We start from the raw sequence: 22,436 nt of genomic DNA, 5'->3' as shown, positions 1-22,436 counted from the left end.
ATTGATTAGGTTAATAATTACTTGAGATGAAATGTAAATGTTTTTGTTATAAAAAACATTATGAATGAACAGTCACACTTAATAAACAGCTGTACTGTTTTGGCTCCCATATCCAATTAAACAAATATTTCTAAGAGGTATTCAGGAGAATCATTTCTTGGTGTGTTAGTAATCATAAGGGTCCCATAGTTGATTAGGAAGGATGCTCTGGCTTTAATGTCCATTTCTTGTTTCTACTTTATTTCTCTCTTTATACATTTAGAGAATTGTAATGTTATACTTTTATATTATTAGCTTGTTCACTCATTATTAGCCACAGAATCAGATAATTAGATTATAAAGAATTATACCAGTTGTGTCAGAATTGTGACAACATTGTCACTCTATCCTCAGGCATCGAAACCCACTGTGATCTTGGTAGAGAGTATGGATCTCAGTGTTATGAAGCTCTGGAAGGAACTGTCTCTCTCCAGATGATGACTGATGCCATGGGATCTGACCTCATATTAAGAAAGACCCCACTGGTGTATCTACAGAGATACTCAAAATGAAAAACCACATAGTGGTAATCTATGATTCCATTAACATGATCTTCCCTGGTATTGCATTAGTATGAATCGCTTTTGTCATAAATATGTCTTCCATACACCAATAATATATCTGCTCTGATTGGGGGACACTAAACATTAAACAATGACTTAGCCTAGATTTTTTTAATGCAATAAAAGGACAACTACATAGGAACCCAAACAAAGAATAAAATGGCCATGTGACACTCCTGCTAACATCACAAAAAGTCCAAACACAGCCTCATGTCTCTTCACAACGCAGCGCGCAACTTAGAAAATGAACCTACTGTACTTAAACAAAATCCTACATTTTTTATCAGTCCTCTATTTTCTACCAGTTTAATTTTGACCTAAACCTATTCATAGGTCATGACTCAGAGAAAAGAGGAAGAGCCTCATCAGAGTTTCACTTCTTAATTTAAACAGCCAGGCTGGCGACATGTCTCTTGTCTGATTATATCAGAGAAGAAGGAAAACATGTTAGCTGAGGCTACTTTTGAGTGTGAAGAAGATATGTTGGCACCTAAGAATATAACAACTCATTGGTTGTGTCAGGGCAGTGGTCAGCTCTCACACACCGCTGTCCAACACTGACATGAAGACACTACCTTCTTCACAATTAGTAGGCTCTTTCACTCCATTTTAGATTGTGATCATTTGAAAAAGAAATGAACCAGTAAGAGAGAGAGAGATAGAAAGACAGGAATTTGAGAGGAGGAGATGTGAGAGATATTGGAAGTGAAACAGAGAAGACCAGCAGATCAAAGTCCAATGTTCCCTATTAGTGGTTTGTGACTCTCTGGTGTCTTCAACCGGCTGCAACTGATTCCTTTTGGGTTACAGCTGTTGGCTAGACACAATAACATGACTTTATAATGGACTGGGTTCATATAGCACTTTGTGGGGGCTCAAACCTTGTTGAATTGAGTTTCTTATTGGATGAAAAATAAGATGTGCTTTAGAAAACTGTTTGAACCATTCTGCCATTGAGGATAGAGTGAAAATGATAACGTTCTCAACTGAACCTCTTTCACAATTTCACTTATGGACTTTGTGACCAATATGATCATTTTACAAGTAAAATCATTAACAAACTTGTTTTGGAAGGAATGATTGTTTATCACTTTAGTCATAAGATGGAGATACAATACTAATATCTGTAAGATACTGTATAAATTATTTTGCTTACAATAAGAACCACTACCCAAGTCCCACTACCATCATTAGAAGACCATACACAGCATGCATGTTGATGTAATGGCTGTCTTTAGAGAGAGTGGACCAAAATGCAGCGGAGTTAGTGTTCATCATATATTTAATGATCAAACGGACACTATACAATACAATAAACAGACAACCAAAACAGTCCTGTCACGATTAACACAGTAACAAGAACAATTACCCACAAACCCCAAAGGAAAAGTAGGCTACTTATGTGTGACTCCCAATCAGCAACAACCCTCTACAGCTGTGCCTGATTGGAAGCCACACGGCCAAAATAAACGAAACAAATCAACCTACACACTTCTCTTCTGCCACGTCCTGACCCAACTACACCCTCTACTGGTCAGGACGTGACAGTACCCCCCCTCAAAGGTGCATACCCCGAATGCACCTACACCGAAACAACAAAAAATCCCCCCCAAAAAATGTCTCCCCCCTTAAACAATAAGGGAGGGAAGGGAGGGTGGCTGCCGTCAACGACGGCACTGTGCTACACCCCCCCTCCCCAACCCACCTAACCTGGAGGTGGATCAGGTGCGGGACGTGGCCTTTGCTGCACCCTTGGCGTCGATTCGGCACGGCGGGCCACTCCGGCAGATCCGGCACGGCCGGCCACTCCGGCCAGGCTGGGGAGACATGGAGGCCTGGCTCTGGGCGCAGGCCCTGGACTCATCAGGCTGGGGAGACCAGCTGGAGGCCCGGTCTGAGGAGGCGGCACAGGAGAGACCAGGGTGGAGGGATCCACCGGAGGACTGGTCCTTGGAGGAGGCACAGGACGAACCAGGATGGGGAGACCCACTGGAGGACTGGTCCGAGGAGGAGGCACGGACTTGACCAGGATGGGGACACCCACTGGAGGACTGGTCCGTGGAGGAGGCACGGGCTTGACCAGGATAGGGAGACCCACTGGAGGACTGGTCCGTGGAGGAGGCACGGGCTTGACCAGGATGGGAAGACATGCAGGAGGCCTGGTTCTGGGCGTAGGCACAGGACGTGCAGGGCTGGGAAGACATGCAGGAGGCCTGTTTCTGGGCGCAGGCACAGTCCTCACCAGACAACCAGCACGCACCTCAGGACGAGTATGGAGAGCTGCCTCAGGTGACATCATTTCAACGACACGCTCCGTAGGGCGGATACCGTGCCTTATGCACCAAACTAGCAGCTCTCTCATCTCTCTCTCCTTTAATCTCCCCATTAACTCCTTCACAGTCTCTGCCTCGTTCCCCTCGCTCACCTCCAATGTCAACCCGACTGGCTCTGGTTCCGACCTCGGCTCCGCCGACTGTCCTGTGTGCCCCCCCCCCAAAAAAATGATTGGGGCTGCCTCTCGTGCTTGTTGCGCTCTCTCTCCTCATAATATCGCCTCTCCGCTCTCGCCGCTTCAATCTCCCACTGCGGGAGGCGATACTCCCCAGCCTGAGTCCATGGTCCCCTCCGTCCAGTATCTGTTCCCATGTCCATGAGTCCATCAAGCTGTTCTCCTGTTGCTCCTTCCTCCTCCGCTGCTTGGTCCTGGTTTGGTGGGTAATTCTGTAATGGCTGTCTTTAGAGAGAATGGACCAAAATGCAGCGGAGTTAGTGTTCATCATATATTTAATGATCAAACGGACACTATACAATACAATACAAAACAATAAACAGACAACCAAAACAGTCCTGTCACGTTTAACACAGTAACAAGAACAATTACCCACAAACCCCAAAGGAAAAGTAGGCTACTTATGTGTGACTCCGAATCAGCAACAACCCTCTACAGCTGTGCCTGATTGGAAGCCACACGACAAAAATAAACGAAACAAATCAACCTACACACTTCTCTTCTGCCACGTCCTGACCCAAATACACCCTCTACTGGTCAGGACGTGACAATTGATTAATCTGTCACAACAAGGGCCTATGTCTTAGTATTTCCTGCAACCATTGACTCACAATGGGGGTCCCCACTTTGAATGACAAAAATAATGGAGTCAGAATATTAGTCAAACTGTTCTGCTTATATTTCATTGAGCATCTGTAATGTGTCCATTTAGAAAGATACAATAGAGACAGGGTGTACTGAAAGATGTTATATATAACATATTAAACCAGGGTTGTCTACACGTCTCAAGATCACTTAGGCCATCATTCTAGGAAGTAGGAGACCTCAGAACTGGTGACATGAGATGTGGTCTATGATGTTGAGATGTGGTCTGTGATGTTGTGATGTTTGACTGACTACATACACCTCAACATTGGTTCTTCATGAAGGGAAGTGCTACAGTCTGTGTGATAACATTTATTTCAGTGGCCGATAGAAAAGTCAGAAACCCTGCACATATTCACTTAGTTTATTGTGCTTTAACCTGTTGGGGATAGGGGGCAGTATTTGCACGGCTGGATAAAAAACGTACCCGATTTAATCTGGTTACTACTCCTGCCCAGTAACTAGAATATGCATATAATTGTTTGATTTGGATAGAAAACACCCTAAAGTTTCTAAAACTGTTTGAATGGTGTCTGTGAGTATAACAGAACTCATTTGGCAGGCAAAAACCTGAGAAGATTCCAAACAGGAAGCGCTCTCTCTGACTATATTATATCTTGGCCTTCTTGATCATCTCTAACCAAAACAGGGGATCTCTGGCATAACGTGACATTTTCTAACGCTCCCATAGGCTCTCAGAAGGCGCCAGAACGATGAATGGTGGCTTTGCAGGCCATGGCTGAAAAACATTAGCGCATTTGGATAATGGTCGATCAGAGGACAATGAGACTGGAGGCGCGTGCACGAGCCAACACCATGTTTACTTTCTCTCACTTTGAACGAAAACAACGACTCCCGGTCGGAATATTATCGCTTTTTTACGAGAAAAATGGGTGTCTGATTATTTCTGGCTGGGTACTCTGCTGACATAATCTAATGTTTTGCTTTCGTTGTAAAGCCTTTTTTGAATATCCCGTGGCGCGATATTCAAATACCTTAGAAATGCTATTACTTCAATTTCTCAAACATATGACTATTTTACAGCATTTTAAAGACAAGACTCTCGTTAATCTAACCACACTGTCCGATTTCAAAAAGGCTTTACAACGAAAGCAAAACATTAGATTATGTCAGCAGAGTACCCAGCCAGAAATAATCAGACACCCATTTTTCAAGCTAGCATATAATGTCACATAAACCCAAACCACAGCTAAATGCAGCACTAACCTTTGATGATCTTCATCAGATGACAACCGTAGGACATTATGTTATACAATACATGCATGTTTTGCTCAATCAAGTTCATATTTATATCAAAAACCAGCTTTTTACATTAGCATGTGACGTTCAGAACTAGCATACCCCCCGCAAACTTCAGGTGAATTTACTAAATTACTCACGATAAACGTTCACAAAAAAACATAACAATTATTTTAAGAATTATAGATACAGAACTCCTCTATGCACTCGCTATGTCCGATTTTAAAATAGCTTTTCGGTGAAAGCACATTTTGCAATATTCTCAGTAGATAGCCCGGCATCACAGGGCTAGCTATTTAGACACCCACCAAGTTTAGCACTCACCAAAATCAGATTTACTATAAGAAAAATGTTATTACCTTTGCTGTCTTCGTCAGAATGCACTCCCAGGACGTCTACTTCAATAACAAATGTTGGTTTGGTTCAAAATAATCCATAGTTATATCCAAATAGCGGCGTTTTGTTCGTGCGTTCAAGACACTATCCGAATGGTAAAGAAGGGTGACGCGCACGACGCATTTCGTGACAAAAAAAATCTAAATATTCCATTACCGTACTTCGAAGCATGTCAACCGCTGTTTAAAATACATTTTTATGCCATTTTTCTCGTAAAAAAGCGATAATATTCCGACCGGGAATCTGTGTTTAGTTTCAAAGACGATAGAAAATAAAAACATGGGGTCGACTCGTGCACGCGCCTCAGCCCATTGTCCTCTGATAGAGCACTTACCAAAAGCGCTAATGTGTTTCAGCCTGGGGCTGGAATTACATCATTCAGCTTTTTCCCGCCTTCTGAGAGCCTATGGGAGCCGTAGGAAGTGTCACGTTACAGCAAAGATCCTCAGTCTTCAATAAACAGAGTCAAGAAGCTCAAGGAATAGTCAGAGAGGGCACTTCCTGTAAGGAATCTTCTCAGGTTTTTGCCTGCCATATGAGTTCTGTTATACTCACAGACACCATTGAAACCGTTTTAGAAACTTTAGGGTGTTTTCTATCCAAAGCCAATAATTATATGCATATTCTAGTTTCTGGGCAGTAGTAATAACCAGATTAAATCGGGTACGTTTTTTATCCGGCCGTGTAAATACTGCCCCCTACCCCCAACAGGTTAATACATGTTCAGATCACAAATGCAGCTGACAGTACTATTGTGTTTCTGGCGGTATACATTCTCTTTATATGACGCAGTATTTATGATTGTCATTATGGTATTGCCCTATAGTGGCATACAGATGGTCCAGTCTGTTTGTGCTGTGTATCCAACTCCTCTCTGTGTTTGTCCTTTGCCATTCCAAATATCTCATTCAGAGTTAAAGTTAGAGTTAGAAACAGTTATTAAAGTGTCACTCCACAGTGAACCAATCCCCCCAAAAAATCATAGTCAAACATTTTATATTAGTGTCATCTATAATTCATGACATCATCTAGACATTATTGGAATCAGTTATTATACATGACATCATATGTTGCATAAACAAATAAACGTATGCATATATATGCATTAAACAAAGTAGCCTTCTCTGACACCAGGTAGCCTTGAGGTCAGAGCATTGGGCCAGTAACTGAAAGGTCGTTGGCCCCACAATGATAGCAGTGTAGTGACAGAAGAGGTGGCTACAGAGCATATAAAGAATGGAACCAGGCTAGCATATAGAAGCATCATCCCATCTTTAACAATAGCATCCAGGGGAACATATCTGACCTGCCACAACATTTTCTGTGGTCCTCATTGTTAATTCAGTTCAAAAACTAAAGGTCTATTAAAACACAACTTGATTTTTAATGGAATAAATGTATTTCCACATCAGGGCTGCAGGTGGCCTAGTGGTTAGAGCATTGGGTCAGTAACCGAAAGGTTGCTAGATTGATTCCTCAAATCGTTTTGCCTCTGAACAAGTCAGTTAACCCACTGTTCCTAGGCCGTCGTTGTAAATAAGAATTTGTTCTTAACTGACTTGCCTAGTTATTTAAAATTTGAATGCTCACAGTCAACTTTATTTTACTATTTATATTTTTCACAACAAGAAAATAATATACTTTTTACTCCATACTTTCCCCCAAATGTACTCATTATATTTTGAATGCTTAGCTGGACAGGAAAATGGTCCAATTCACACATTTAACAAGATAACATCCCTGGTCATCCCTACTGCCTCTGATCTGGCAGACTCACTAAACACACATGCTTCATTTGGATATTCTGTCTGAGTGTTGGAGTCTATCTTTTAAAAACGAAAGAAAAGAAAATGGTGCTGTCTGGTTTGCTTAATATAAGGAATAGGAAATTATTCATACTTTTTATACTTCAGTATATTTTTGCAATTACATTTACTTTGACACGTAAGTATATTTAAAGGCAAATACTTGGACTTTTACTCAAGTTGTATTTTACTGGGTGACTTTCACTTTTATTGAGTAATTTTCTATTAAGGTATTTTACATTTACTCAAGTGTGACAATTTGTTACTTTTTCCACCATAGAGTGAACACATGACCTGTGTGGTGTAACAGTGTTTCTCAACCTTTCTTGCACCAGAGATGGTTGTTCCTCCTTTGAGGAGTGCATTAAGTTAAACTAGTACTTGAGAACTGACTGAGTTGGTGTCAGGGAAACACCGTAACATACATATTCATATAATATATATATATATATATATATATATATATATATATATATATATATATATATATATATATATATATATATATATACTGCTCAAAAAATAAAGGGAACACTTAAACAACACATCCTAGATCTGAATGAAAGAAATAATCTTATTAAATACTTTTTTCTTTACATAGTTGAATGTGCTGACAACAAAATCACACAAAAATAATCAATGGAAATCCAATTTATCAACCCATGGAGGTCTGGATTTGGAGTCACACTCAAAGTTAAAGTGGAAAAACACACTACAGGCTGATCCAACTTTGATGTAATGTCCTTAAAACAAGTCAAAATGAGGCTCAGTAGTGTGTGTGGCCTCCACGTGCCTGTATGACCTCCCTACAACGCCTGGGCATGGTCCTGATGAGGTGGCGGATGGTCTCCTGAGGGATCTCCTCCCAGACCTGGACTAAAGAATCTGCCAAGTCCTGGACAGTCTGTGGTGCAACGTGGCGTTGGTGGATGGAGCAAGACATGATGTCCCAGATGTGCTCAATTGGATTCAGGTCTGGGGAACGGGCGGGCCAGTCCATAGCATCAATGCCTTCCTCTTGCAGGAACTGCTGACACGCTCCAGCCACATGAGGTCTAGCATTGTCTTGCATTAGGAGGAACCCAGGGCCAACCGCACCAGCATATGGTCTCACAAGGGGTCTGAGGATCTCATCTCGGTACCTAATGGCAGTCAGGCTACCTCTGGCGAGCACTTGGAGGGCTGTGCGGCCCCCCAAAGAAATGCCACCCCACACCATGACTGACCCACCGCCAAACCGTTCATGCAGGAGGATGTTGCAGGCAGCAGAACGTTCTCCACGGCGTCTCCAGACTCTGTCACGTCTGTCACGTGCTCAGTGTGAACCTGCTTTCATCTGTGAATAGCACAGGGCGCCAGTGGCGAATTTGCCAATCTTGGTGTTCTCTGGCAAATGCCAAACATCCTGCACGGTGTTGGGCTGTAAGCACAACCCCCACCTGTGGACCTCAGGCCCTCATACCACCCTCATGGAGTCTGTTTCTGACCGTTTGAGCAGACACATGCACATTTGCGGCCTGCTGGAGGTCATTTTGCAGGGCTCTGGCAGTGCTTCTCCTGCTCCTCCTTGTACAAAGGTGGAGGTAGCGGTCCTGCTGCTGGGTTGTTGCCCTCCTACGGCCTCCTCCACGTCTCCTGATGTACTGGCCTGTCTCCTGGTAGCGACTCCATGCTCTGGACACTACGCTGACAGACACAGCAAACCTTCTTGCCACAGCTCGCATTGATGTGCCATCCTGGATGAGCTGCACTACCTGAGCCACTTGTGTGGGTTGTAGACTCTGTCTCATGCTACCACTAGAGTGAAAGCACCGCCAGCATTCAAAAGTGACCAAAACATCAGCCAGGAAGCATAGGAACTGAGAAGTGGTCTGTGGTCCCCACCTGCAGAACCACTCCTTTATTGGGGGTGTCTTGCTAATTGCCTATAATTTCCACCTGTTGTCTATTCCATTTGCACAACAGCATGTGAAATTTATTGTCAATCAGTGTTGCTTCCTAAGTGGGCAGTTTGATTTCACAGAAGTGTGATTGACTTGGAGTTACATTGTGTTGTTTAAGTGTTCCCTTTATTTTTTTCAGCAGTGTATATATATATATATATATATATATATATATAACTGAAAGAGCATTGTATTTCACAGTTATAAAGATCTAAGCCTCCTATCATGTTATTTCACACAGTAATATTTGATGCTGATTAATATGATGATTATGTTGATGATGTGTGTATTGCCATTATTAATGCTCATCTATTTACCGTCTCCACCATGTCAACTAGGACCATTGCGCTCATCTTGGGGTCAGTGTCAGCTGGTGGTCTCCTCCTAGCAGTGATGCTGGTTGCCTGCTGTATTCAGAGAATGAGAAGTCCAGCACCACAGGTTAGAACACAGCAAGCACCTCAACCATAATGTTACCATCGTTACTATCAATGAGGCTACAGTACAGCACAGATGTGTGTCACCACTACTTAGGATCTTACTTACTGTGTCATCACACCACTGATTTACCCCATCTCACATTTCAGATGCAGAACTAAAAGGACCACAGCCTTCAGAATGAGGCGATCAAGCCTGTGATACTTGCTAACAGAGGGGAGATAGAGGTTTAGGACTCATTAGTAAGCTTCCAGAGAATAGTTATTGATAAGCAACTAGAATGGAGACAAAATACTCATTCCTTTTTCAAAACAGCCCAAACAATTTCCTTTGCTCTTTTTATTTAGCTAGGCAAGTCAGTTAAGAACAAATTCGTATTTACAATGACAGCCTAGGAACAGTGGGTTAACTGCCTTGTTTAGGGGAAGAACAACAGATTTTTACCTTGTCAGTTGGGGGATTCGATCTAGCAACCTTTCGGTTATGGGCCCAATGCTCTAACCACTAGGGTACCTTTCATTGTATGCAGTATTTCAATTTGGAATCCTTAATTGAAACAATCATAAAGCGGTCACCCTCCCTGCGGTTGTAAACTCAACAAATGTCCCATTTATTATAGAGTATCCTGATCAAAGAGATCATAAAGATTCATAAAAACGTGATTCAGGCTGTCTTTCAGAAATTATTTCAGTCAAAATACTGTACGTGAATCACAAGTGGGGTCTTTTAAAATTCATATTTTTATTAATTCCCTCTTATCTTACCGTGTCTTTAAGGGAAGGACAGTTCCTCACACAAATCCGTAACACTGGGCTCCATCCAGTGTAGCATTACAGTACAGTAGGTCTCCATGCCTGAGGATAGAGTGAAAAATATCTATCCATCACAATTCAGACTTTTTCTGAGCAAAATAGAAAGCAATGCAAAAAGTATAAAGCTGAATCAGAACACAAATAAAGTATCATCTTACCATGAGACAGTCCTGTTAAACATCACCAACACTTTCCAAAAACATCCCCCAGGTCTCTTCACTCTACAATGTGTCAAATGAACCCTGATGCAGATGAAGACTGTTCTTACCTATTGATCCAGCAATGCATGAGAAACTAAGAGTTGAGCCAGTCTTTATACAGGGAAGATACCAAAACAGCTCTCATACATATGGGTTGTCCTATTTAAGTACAAACCTCAGTAAACATTCAGCTAATCTAAAATAACTACTCCCTGTGAGAAAATAATTAGCAATGACACAAATGTAATGTCTAACTTCTTCATTTAAAATGTGTCTTCAATACAGTTATCAGGGAAATGCCAATCCACAGCTCTGCCTATCCATGGCCTTGTAGATATCCAGTTTACATACACCTTAGCCAAATACATTTGAACTCAGTTTTTCACAATTCCTGACATTTAATCCTAGTAAAAATTCTGTCGTAGGTCAGTTATGATCACCACTTTATTTTAAGAATGTGAAATGTCAGAATAATAGTAGAGAGAATGATTTATTTCAGCTTTTATTTCTTTCATCAAATTCCCAGTTGGTCAGGAGTTTACATACACTCAATTAGTATTTGGTAGCATTGCCTTTAAATTGTTTAACTTGGGTCAAACATTTCGGGTAGCCTTCCACAAGCTTCCCACAATAAGTTGGGTGAATTTTGGCCCATTCCTCCTGACAGAGCTGGTGTAACTGAGTCAGGTTTGTAGGCCTCCTTGCTCGCACACACTTTTTCAGTTCTGCCCACACATTTTCTATAGGATTGGGGTCAGGGCTTTGTGATGGCCACTCCAATACCTTGACTTTGTTGTCCTTATGCCCTTTAGCCAAGTTTACATGTTCTAGTTTTGTATTTCTATGTTGGGTTGTTCTAGTATTGTATTTCTATGTTGGGCTTTGTTTGGGATGATCTCCTATTAGAGGCAGCTGGTCAACGTTGTCTCTAATTGGAGGTCATATTTAAGTTGGTGTTTGTCCCACCTGGGTTTGTGGGAGATTGTCTTTGAGTAGTGTATGTTTCAAACGTCACGGTTTGTTGTTTTTGTTTGTTCAGTTTATTGTTTATGTATCACATAGTTTCACGCTGAAAATAAAATGTGGAACGACACACACGCTGCACTTTGGTACATACACTAAGTTGACTGTGCCTTTAAACAGCTTGGGAAATTCCAGAAAATGATGTCATGGCTTTAGAAGCTTCTGACAGGCTAATGGACATAATTTGAGTCAATTGGAGGGGTACCTGTGGATGTATTTCAAGGCCTACCTTCAAACTCAGTGCCTCTTTGCCTGACGTCATGGGAAAATTAAAAGAAATCAGCCAAGACCTCAGAAAAAAATGGAGACCTCCACAAGTCTGGTTTATCCTTGGGAGCAATTTCCAAATGCCTGAAGGTACCACGTTCATCTGGACAAACAATAGTACGCAAGCCAGCAAAGGGTGCTTTACTATTTTTAGTTAGTGGTATTACTTTAGCTTCTTTCCATGCCTGTGGACATACACACTTATTTAGGCTGAGGTTAAAGACATGGAAAATAGGGGTGGCAATGCAGTCTGCTACCATGCTCAATAGTTTCCCATCTAGGTTGTCTATACCTGGTGGCTTATCATTATTGATGGACAACAACCATTTTTCCATCTCTTTCACACAAACTTGAAGAGTGAGAAAGAGAGAGAGAGAGAGAGATTTGCAGACAGAGAAAGATAGAATACACAGGGAAAGGGAAAGAACCAGACCAAGAGAGTGGAATAAATAATTGTATCGGATAGATTAAGGAAAACATTCATCAGCATCAGTGGTATGTATGGACTATATAGGAACATTGGTGCATTACCAACCCTGTTCTTGATGACAGGTTTTCTTCATGTAGCAACAGTATGATCCCATACAGACTGTCAGCAGAATGAAGACTTTAGCAAGTTGGAAATAAACAAACACATTGAACCCTGGTCCTGGGGACAGAAGAGATATCCACTGTCACCCAGGAGCCTGTGTCCATTACACATTTTGCCACACTATTTCACCAATAGGAAACAGCTACATCAGAGTTCCATTAGTATTTTTCTCTAAACATTTTAACTACCAACGATTGGTAACAGAATTGTACGCTGCCCAAACTTACATCATTAGAAAGAATAGATTATTCTGATTAAAATGGTGTGAACTTCAAACTATCAAAATACATTTTGTGATATTTGCCAAAATAGACAGACAAGTCCCTATTTCCTAAAACAATGGCAGTCTGAAAGTTCTAAGAGCAGTCTGTCAACCATCGTACCATTTATATACTACCATTTGCCTTTTTGTGTTTAGAACTAGGCCTCTCTGTGAAAGCGTGGCAATAACTTAACTCTTCATTTTTCACAGATCTACTCCTCTGGTGACATGGCAGGCGCAGGCAGGCAGGCAGGGAGACAGATGGCAGGCAGGCAGGCAGGCAGGCAGACAGAGTCCTCTGATGGCAGACAGGCAGACTCCTCTGATGGTAGACAAGCAGACTCCTCTGATCGCAGGCAGGCAGCACACTGAAAATGAACTGCTCAGTAAAGGAAAGACTCTTTTGAGAGCTACCAGATTTATTTAAAAAAGCCAATTTTCAGTGTTTGTGTCCAGTGTCTGTGTTTATATGTTAAGGGGTGTTACTTTAGCAGATAATATCACCCATCTAAATAAATCATTATTCCAAAAATAACCTGTTGGGGATAGGGGGCAGTATTGACACGGCTGGATAAAAAACGTACCCGATTTAATCTGGTTACTACTCCTGCCCAGTAACTAGAATATGCATATAATTATTTTCTTTGGATAGAAAACACCCTAAAGTTTCTAAAACTGTTTGAATGGTGTCTGTGAGTATAACAGAACTCCTATGGCAGGCCAAAACCTGAGAAGATTTCAAGCAGGAAGTGGCCTGTCTGAGAAGTAGTGTTTCATCTTGGCTCTTTTTATTGAAGACTCAGGATCTGTGCAATAACGTGACACTTCCATAGGGTCTCAGAGCCCGGGAAAACATTGAACGATATCGAGACAGGCTCTGGCTGAAACACTTTATCGCTTTTGGCAAGTGGCCACTCAGAGTACTATGGGCTTAGGCGCGTGCCCGCTTCGACCGAATGCTTTGTTTTCCTTTGTCTGTTTATCTAAACGCACATTCCCGGTCGGAATATTATCGCTTTTTTATGAGAAAAATGGCATAAAAATTGATTTTAAACAGCGGTTGACATGCTTCGAAGTACGGTAATGGAATATTTAGAATTATTTTGTCACGAATTGCGCCATGCTCGTCACCCTTATTTAGCCTTTAGGATAGTGTCTAGAACGCACGAACAAAACGCCGCTGTTTGGATATAACGATGGATTATTTTGGACCAAACCAACATTTGTTATTGAAGTAGAAGTCCTGGGAGTGCATTCTGACGAAGACAACAAAGGTAAGAACATTTTTCTTATAGTAAATCTGACTTTGATGAGTGCTAAACCTGCTGGGTGTCTAAATAGCTAGCCCTGTGATGCCGGGCTATCTACTGAGAATATTGCAAAATGTGCTTTCACCGAAAAGCTATTTTAAAATCGGACATATCGAGTGCATAGAGAAGTTCTGTATCTATAATTCTTAAAATAATTGTTATGCTTTTTGTGAACGTTTATCGTGAGTAATTTAGTAAATTCACCGGCAGTGTTCGGTGGGAATGCTAGTCACATGCTAATGTAAAAAGCTGGTTTTTGATATAAATATGAACTTGATTGAACAAAACATGCATGTATTGTATAACATAATGTCCTAGGGTTGTCATCTGATGAAGATCATCAAAGGTTAGTGCTACATTTAGCTGTGGTTTGGGTTTATGTGACATTATATGCTAGCTTGAAAAATGGGTGTCTGATTATTTCTTGCTCGGTACTCTGCTGACATAATCTAATGTTTTGCTTTCGTTGTAAAGCCTTTTTGAAATCGGACAGTGTGGTTAGATTAACGAGAGTCTTATCTTTAAAATGGTGTAAAATAGTCATATTTTTGAAAAATTGAAGTAATAGCATATCTAAGGATTTGTATAACGCGCGCCACAGGATTCAACTGGCTGTTGAGTAGGTGGGACGCTTGACCAACTAAATGTATTTTGTTTTTGTTTTTGTCAGTTTCATTGTTTATTATTATGTTATAAATTGTTAAAGTGATAAAATTAACTTGAAAATATGGCAATTCTGAGTAATGACTACTTTAGCAAGGATATACACTTTATTCAGTACTACTGCAGTTGCTAAATAATTCCAATAGATAGCAGCATCAGTGTCACGGGTGTCATAGCGTTTAGACCAAGACGCAGCGGGAAAATGTATACTCATCTTCTTTTATTTAAGGACAAAGAAGGAATAACCAAAACAAACACGTATAGGAACAAACACGACAACAAAGAACAGGCCGGTAAGGCACAAAGCTATACACAGCAACAATCTCCCACAAAATCCCATGACAAAAACACTCCTAAATATAGGACCTTCAATCAGAGGCAACGATAGACAGCTGCCTCCAATTGAAGGCCCCAATCACCATTACCAAAACATAGAAATACAAACACCTAGACAGAACATAGAAAAACTAACATAGAACAATAACCAAAACCCTGGACTAATAAATCAAATACCCCTCTACCTAAATACATAGCCCAAACCATATAAACCAAATACCCCCTCTACATGAACACATACACAAACACACCCTGAACCACATAAAACAAATACCCCCTGCCACGTACTGACCAAACCACAAGAACAAATAACCCCTTTACTGGTCAGGACGTGACAATCAGACCACAAGTTAAATGTCAGAACATTCGTTTTCTCCCTGCATACACCACCAATCCCCCTCACAGGAAAACTCCCGCGCATGCAATTTTCTGTCCCTTTCCACACTGCTAATGCAAGAGGAAGGACTGAAAATATAATGATGATTCATGTTTACACAACCTGTTTTTATTATCAGATTTTAAAATTACACATGATTACTATTTCAATAACGATTATCAATCATCCTTAACACTAATTCAGTAACTTCTGGTGGAGAAACTTATTTTCCTTGTACGTTCATTGTTAAATTCATCAACCAGCATCGAGCCGTGTGCCTTGTGCCTTGTTAAAAGTTAATTTGTGGAATTTCTTTCTTTCTTAATGCATTTGAGCCAGTCGTCCGGTACAGCTGCTGCTCTCATGCATTCTTCAATGTTACTTTCCTCGAAACAAGCATATAAGTATTTTAGCTCGTCTGGTAGGCTCATGTCACTGGGCAGCTCACGGCTGTGCTTCCCTTTGTAGTCTGTATTAGTTTGCAAGCCCTGCCACATCCGGAGAGCATCAGAGCCAGTGCAGTATGATCCAATCTTAGTCCTGTATTGATGCTTTGCCTGTTTGATGGTTCGTCGGAGGGCATAGCGGGAGTCCCTCTCCTTGAAAGTGGCAGCTCTACCCTTTAGCTCAGTTTGCAGATGTTGCCTGTAATCCATGGCTTCTGGTTGGGGTATGTACGTACGGTCACAATGGGACAACGTCATCGATGCACTTATTGATGAAGCCAGTGACTGATGCCATCGGAAGAATCCCGGAACATATTCCAGTCTTTGCTAGCAAAACAGACCTGTAGCTTAGATTCTGCTTCATCTGACCACTTTCTTATTGACCGAGTCACTGGTGCTTCCTACTTTAGTTTTTGCTTGTAAGCAGGAATCAGGAGGATAGAATTAAGGTCATATTTGCCAAATGGAGGACGAGCTTTGTACGCGTCTCTGTGTGTGGAGTAAATGTTGTCCAGAGTTTTTTTCCCTCTAGTTGCACATTTAACATACTGGTAGAAATGAGAAAAAACGGATTTGAGTTTCCAAGCATTAAAGTCACCGGCCAATAGGAGCGCTGCCTCTGGATGAGCATTTTCCTGTTTACTTATGGTCGTATACAGCTCATTGAGTGCGGTTTTAGTGCCAGCATCGGTTTGTGGTGGTATTTTGACAGCTACGAAATATACGATGAAAAATCTCTTGGTAAATAGTGTGGTCTACAGCTTATGCTGAGATACTCTACCTCATGCGAGCTAGACCTCCAGACTTCCTTAGATTTCGTGCACCAGCTGTTGTTTACAAATATACATAGACCGACACCCCTTGTCTTACCAGAGGCCGCTGTTCTATCCTGTCGAAAAAGCTTAAAACCCGGCAGCTGTATGTTATTCATGTCGTCGTTCAGCCACGACCTGATGAAACATATGATTTTATAGTTTTTAATGTCCCTGTCACGGATTCCCCCGGTACTGCTGCTCATTCCGTTCACCAGCTCCGGAGGTCTAGGTCATCACTGAACTGGACGATTACCCACAACCCTGGACTGTCTTGTCTCATTACGCACACCAGGTTCCCCTTCTCCCTGATTAGTATGTGTATATATGTGCCCTCTGTTCCCCATTGTCCTTGCTGATTATTGTTCCATGTCCGTTGGTTTCGTATTCCTGCGCCTGTCTCCTATCATTAAACAACATGACAGTCAGGTTGGTGGATATACGTGATCGTAGTTTGTCTATTTTAACTAATGAAAGCATGAGGTCAAAACATATCCTCTGTTTTTCTTTTCTAGCACCCTTTTCTATTCTTTTGAGCATTGATTAAATTAAGTGCATTATTTCTGTATCTCCTTTGGTTATTCCTTTTCATGGTTTTGAGTGCAAGTACCTTTTGAACTCTACATATTCGCTATCGCAAAATAAAAATGTGTTTGTGAAGGTCTTAGGTCACATTCGAATACGAAAGAAAATGTATTTTCAAAAACACAATAGCATTTTCATTAGTTTATATAACTGTATGTACAAATGAAAAACCATCAAAACACTACAATTCAAATGTTAAAATCCATTAACTAAACACCATCACAGAGATCATTCATTATTACTTTGTTAAGGGCAGGTCTTAAGAAACATTATGAAACTATGAAAATGTATGTCAAAAGAACTAAATACATGACTGTGCTTTGAGTTTGAGCTTGATTAAAATTAAAACAGCAATAAGCAGTATAACATCATCATTAGTCGTGGTCCCCATGGCAACTTTCATGACATCAACACCCCTCTTGGAGTCCCACCGTGATCCACCTGAGAGACTGCAAACACTCTGCTTACTCACCATCATCTGGAGAGAGAGAAAAAGAGAGTGAGCGAGAGTGAGCGAGAGAGAGAATTAAGAATAATAATACAATTTTACTTATCAAACAAAATACCTTAAACAAAAGGTACAATGATGCGTTACTGACCTTGTTTTCTTCTTGTAAAACCAGTATGATCCCAGACAGATTGTCAGCAGAATGAAGACTTCAGCAAGTTGGAAATAAACAAACACATTGAACCATGGTCCTGGGGGACAGAAGGGAGAGGTAGAACACCTACATTAACTAATCAGCTAATTAATCAAATCCATAAAAATGAACTGCAGTAAGATCTGCTTTCAACATAAAACCTACCAGCCCATGAGGAGATTTCTGCTGAATGTTCTGATAAAGGGAGACCGCAGTAAAATAATTAATTGTGGCTGGGACGTGTTGATGAAACTAAGGTTTCATGCCTCTTACCAGTGGTTGCCTCTATCACAGTTGTGGGGGCCACTGTTGTAGGGTATTATTAGCCTCAATCACCCACCCTGAAATCTTTGTCTCAATTTATTGTCTTTGAAAGTTGCGACAGTGTTTCCTTGCAAAGTTTTATTTACATACTTTTTAATTTGGATCCTGCATTGCGGTTAGCCTCAGTTGCTGTGACAGCTACTATCTGTCCCGGGATCCTGCCAGACCAATAAGCCTGAAGTTGTTTACCGTAGCTAGCTAATAGCCTAGCTGGTAGCTATCAGTATCAAACTAGCAACGTTTACCAACCCTTGTGTCTGGGACCTCAGAGATTTCCCATGCTAATTGTGGCTGGATTCCCTGCTGCCTGTTGCCTTTTCCCTGCAACCTGACCTGGCTGAAACTGCGTTGTATGGCGACCAACATTAGCCGATACTGTGACCAACAGTATGTGCAAAGACACTGATTTCGTGTGGATTTAAAGGAGGAAACATATTTCTGCTTTTCAGATTTAGCCATTTTTGTGAGCTCTTTTTTCATTTGTTCATCCCGTAAGGAGAGAGACACAGAAGCCAAGCTAGCCTAGCTGGCCGTATTTCTCAGATGGAGGTCATTATTGAACATTTTCAATGGTGCTGGAGCTGTGTTTATTTTGCTTTATTCTGGGACAATGTTGACCGCCCAGACTTTCAATGTAGCAACTGTTTGCATGCAGAGGACTGCAGACCAAAAATACATAAGTTTTCAGACCCCTATGAGACTTGAAATTGGGCTCAGGTGTATCCTGTTTCCATTGATCGTCCTTGAGATGTTTCCACAACTTGATTAGAGTCCATCTATGGTAAATTATATTGATTGGACATGATTTGGAAATTCACACACTAGTCTATATACAGTGGGGGGGAAAAGTATTTGATCCCCTGCTGATTTTGTACGTTTGCACACTTACAAAGAAATGATCAGTCTATCATTTTAATTGTAGGCTTATTTGAACAGTGAGAGACAGAATAACAAAAAAATCCAGAAAAACACATGTCAAAAATTTTATAAAATGATTTGCATTTTAATGAGGGAAATAAGTATTTGAACCCTCTGCAAAACATGACTTAGTACTTGGTGGCAAAACCCTTGTTGGCAATCACAGAGGTCAGACGATTCTTGTAGTTGTCCACCAGGTTTGCACACATCTCAGGAGGGATTTTGTCCCACTCCTCTTTGCAGATCTTCTCCACGTTATTAAGGTTTCGAGGCTGACGTTTGGCAACTCGAACCATCAGCTCCCTCTACAGATTTTCTATGGGATTAAGGTCTCTAGACTGGCTAGGCCACTCCAGGACCTTAATGTGCTTCTTCTTGAGCCACTCCTTTTTTGCCTTAGCCGTGTGTTTTGGGTCATTGTCATGCTGGAATACCCATCCACGACCCATTTTCAATGCCCTGGCTGAGGGAAGGAGGTTCTCACCCAAGATTTGACGGTACATGGCCCCGTCCATCGTCCCTTTGATGCGGTGAAGTTGTCCTGTCCCCTTAGCAGAAAAAGACCCCCAAAGCATAATGTTTCCACCTCCATGTTTGACGGTGGAGATGGTGTTCTTGGGGGTCATAGGCAGCATTCCTCCTCCTCCAATCACGGCGAGTTGAGTTGATGTCAAAGAGCTCCGTTTTGGTCTCATCTGACCACAACACTTTCACCAGTTGTCCTCTGAGTCATTCAGATGTTCATTGGCAAACTTCAGATGGGCATGTATATGTATTCTTGAGTAGTGGGACCTTGCGGGCGCTGCAGGATTTCAGTCCTTCATGGCGTAGTGTGTTACCAATTGTTTTCTTGGTGACTATGGTCCCAGCTGCCTTGAGATCATTGACAAGATCCTCCCGTGTAGTTCTGGGCTGATTCCTCACTGTTCTCATGATCATTGCAACTCCACGAGGTGAGATCTTGCATGGAGCCCCAGGCTGAGGGATATTGACAGTTCTTTTGAGTTTCTTCCATTTGCGAATAATCACACCAAATGTTTTCACCTTCTCACCAGGCTGCTTGGCGATGGTCTTGTAGCCCATTCCAGCCTTGTGTAGGTCTACAATCTTGTCCCTGACATCTTTGGAGAGCTCTTTGGTCTTGGCTATGGTGGAGAGTTTGGAATCTGATTGATTGATTGCTTCTGTGGACAGGTGTCTTTTTTACAGGTAACAAGTTGCGGTTAGGAACACTCCCTTTAAGAGTGTGCTCCTAATCTCAGCTTGTTACCTGTATAAAAGACACCTGGGAGCCAGAAATCTTTCTGATTGAGAGGGGGTCAAATACGTATTTCCCTTATTAAAATGCAAATCAATTTATAACATTTCTGACATGCGTTTTTCTGGATATTTTTGATGATATTCTGTCTCTCACTGTTCAAATAAACCTACCATTAAAATTATAGACTGATCCTTTCTTTATCAGTGGGCAAACGTACAAAATCAGCAGGGGATCAAATACTTTTTTCCCCCACTGTAAGGTCCCACAGTTGACAGTGCATGTCAGAGCAAAAACCAAACCATGAGGTCCAAGGAATTGTCCATAGAGCTCTGAGACAGTATTGTGTTGAGGCTCAGATCTGGGGAAGGGTACCAAAATATTTCTGCAGCATTGAAGGTCTTCCTAGACCTGGCAACCCGGCCAAACTGATCAATCGGGGGAAGTAGAGCCTTGGTCAGGGAGGTGACCAAGAACCCAATTGTCACTGAAATAGCTCCAGTGTTTCTCTGTGGAGATGGGAGAACTTTACAGAAGGACAACCATCTCTGCAGCACTTCACCAATAAGGCCTTTATGGTAGAGTGGCCAGACGGAAGCCACTCCTCAGTAAAAGGCACATGACAGCCTGCTTGCAGTTTGCCAAAAGGCACTTAAAGACTTTCAGACCACGAGAAACAAGATTTTCTGGTCTGATGAAACAAAGATTCTACTCTTTGGCCTGAATGCCAAGTGTCATGTCTGGAAGAAACCTGCCACTATCCCTATGGTGAAGCATGGTGGTGGTAGCATCATGCTGTGGGGATGTTTTTCAGCGGCAGGGACTGGGAGGCTAGTTGGGATCGAAGGAAAGTACAGAGAGATCCTTGGTGAAAACCTGCTCCAGAGCGCTCAGGTCCTCAGACTGGGGCGAAGGTTCACCTTCTAACAGGACAACAACCCTAAGCACACAGCCAAGACAACGCAGGAGTGGCTTCAGGACAAGTCTCCGAAAATCTTTGGAGTGGCCCAGGCAGAGCCCAGACTTGAAACCGATCGAACATCTCTAAAGAGACCTCAAAATAGTTCTGCAGCGATGCTCCCCATCCAACCTGACAGAGCTTGAGAGGATCTGCAGAAATGAATGGGAGAAACTCTACAGAATAGACAGAAATACCAATGGGGGTGGTGTTACAGTCTATATTCAGAACCACATTCCTTTAAAGCATTGAGACTATCTCATATTAAGGATAGGGCGGTGTCCGCGCGGAACGTCAGAGAGGGTATCGGGGGGCTACAGGTTCATCTGCCTAACCTAAATTCCATTCTTATGGGAAGCGGCTATTGACCACCAAGTCCTAACAGTCACTATCTAGATAATGTGTCAAATCAAATCAAATTTTATTAGTCACATACACATATTTAGCAGATGTTATTGCGGGTTTAGTGAAATGCTTGTGTTCCTAGTGCCAACAGTGCTGTAGTATCTAACAATACACACATCTAAAAGTAAAAGAATGAAGAAATATATAAATATTAGGATGAGCAATGTCGGAGTGGCATTGACTAAAATACAGTAGAATAGAATAGAGTATATACATATATATTCAGTTGAGCAACGGGGTGGTAGTCGGCTAGTGATGGCTATTTAACAGTCTGATGGCCTTGAGATAGAGAGCTGATTTTCAATCTCTTGATGCAGCTGTTTTTTACTGTTGCCCCTTCTTAACCACACTGTCTGTGTGGGTGGACCATTTCAGATTGTCAGTGATGTGTACGCCGAGGAACTTGAAGCCTTTCACCTTCCCCACTGTGGTCCCGTCGATGTGAATAGGGGCATGAATATGTCTGTAAATACTCCAGCCAGCTGGTCTGCGCATGCTCCAAGGAGGAGCCGGCATCCCCTGTACTGATGTTACTGTACTGTGTGATTACTTTACGGAGGGAATAACTACACTGCTGGCATTCAACCATATTCCCAATCACCTTGAAATGGTTAATGCAGTGGTTCGGGCTTTCAGTTTTGAACCGATGC

At 41.8% G+C, this 22,436-nt stretch overlaps 3 protein-coding genes across 3 annotated transcripts in view; all 3 read right to left on the bottom strand.

Moving 5' to 3' along the window:
- The window catches only part of LOC106611879 (uncharacterized), a 65,535-nt gene that overhangs the window by 36,825 nt on the left and 6,274 nt on the right, over positions 1 to 22,436 (bottom strand). The gene's annotated exons all lie outside the window — the stretch shown is intronic.
- LOC106611882 (uncharacterized) lies at positions 1,908 to 13,582 on the bottom strand. The gene is made up of 4 exons (XM_082955958.1): positions 10,363 to 13,582; positions 9,707 to 9,805; positions 9,478 to 9,567; positions 1,908 to 3,336 (listed from the first exon to the last, which is right to left on the bottom strand). The coding sequence occupies exon 4, from the start codon at positions 2,804 to 2,806 to the stop codon at positions 2,324 to 2,326; it is 483 nt and encodes a 160-aa protein (XP_082812084.1). The 5' UTR covers positions 2,807 to 3,336; positions 9,478 to 9,567; positions 9,707 to 9,805; positions 10,363 to 13,582; the 3' UTR covers positions 1,908 to 2,323.
- LOC106611881 (uncharacterized) overlaps positions 17,411 to 22,436 on the bottom strand; it is a 90,315-nt gene continuing 85,289 nt past the window's right edge. Inside the window, exons 5-6 of the mRNA XM_082955963.1 lie at positions 17,882 to 17,981; positions 17,411 to 17,760 (exon numbers count right to left, since the gene is read on the bottom strand). Coding sequence (XP_082812089.1) covers positions 17,757 to 17,760; positions 17,882 to 17,981 — 104 coding nt within the window. The 3' untranslated portion in view covers positions 17,411 to 17,756. The remainder of the gene's footprint in view (positions 17,761 to 17,881; positions 17,982 to 22,436) is intronic.

This window comes from Salmo salar, chromosome 09 (genome assembly GCF_965601325.2).
Source record: "Salmo salar chromosome 09, fSalSal1, whole genome shotgun sequence".
NCBI lineage: Eukaryota > Metazoa > Chordata > Actinopteri > Salmoniformes > Salmonidae > Salmo > Salmo salar.
This window is presented reverse-complemented; position numbering and strand designations above follow the sequence as displayed.

Excerpts from the sequence above, each read along its gene's own strand:
- LOC106611882 (XM_082955958.1), bottom strand. The coding sequence starts at position 2,806 with ATGTCTTCCCAGCCCTGCACGTCCTGTGCCTACGCCCAGAACCAGGCC.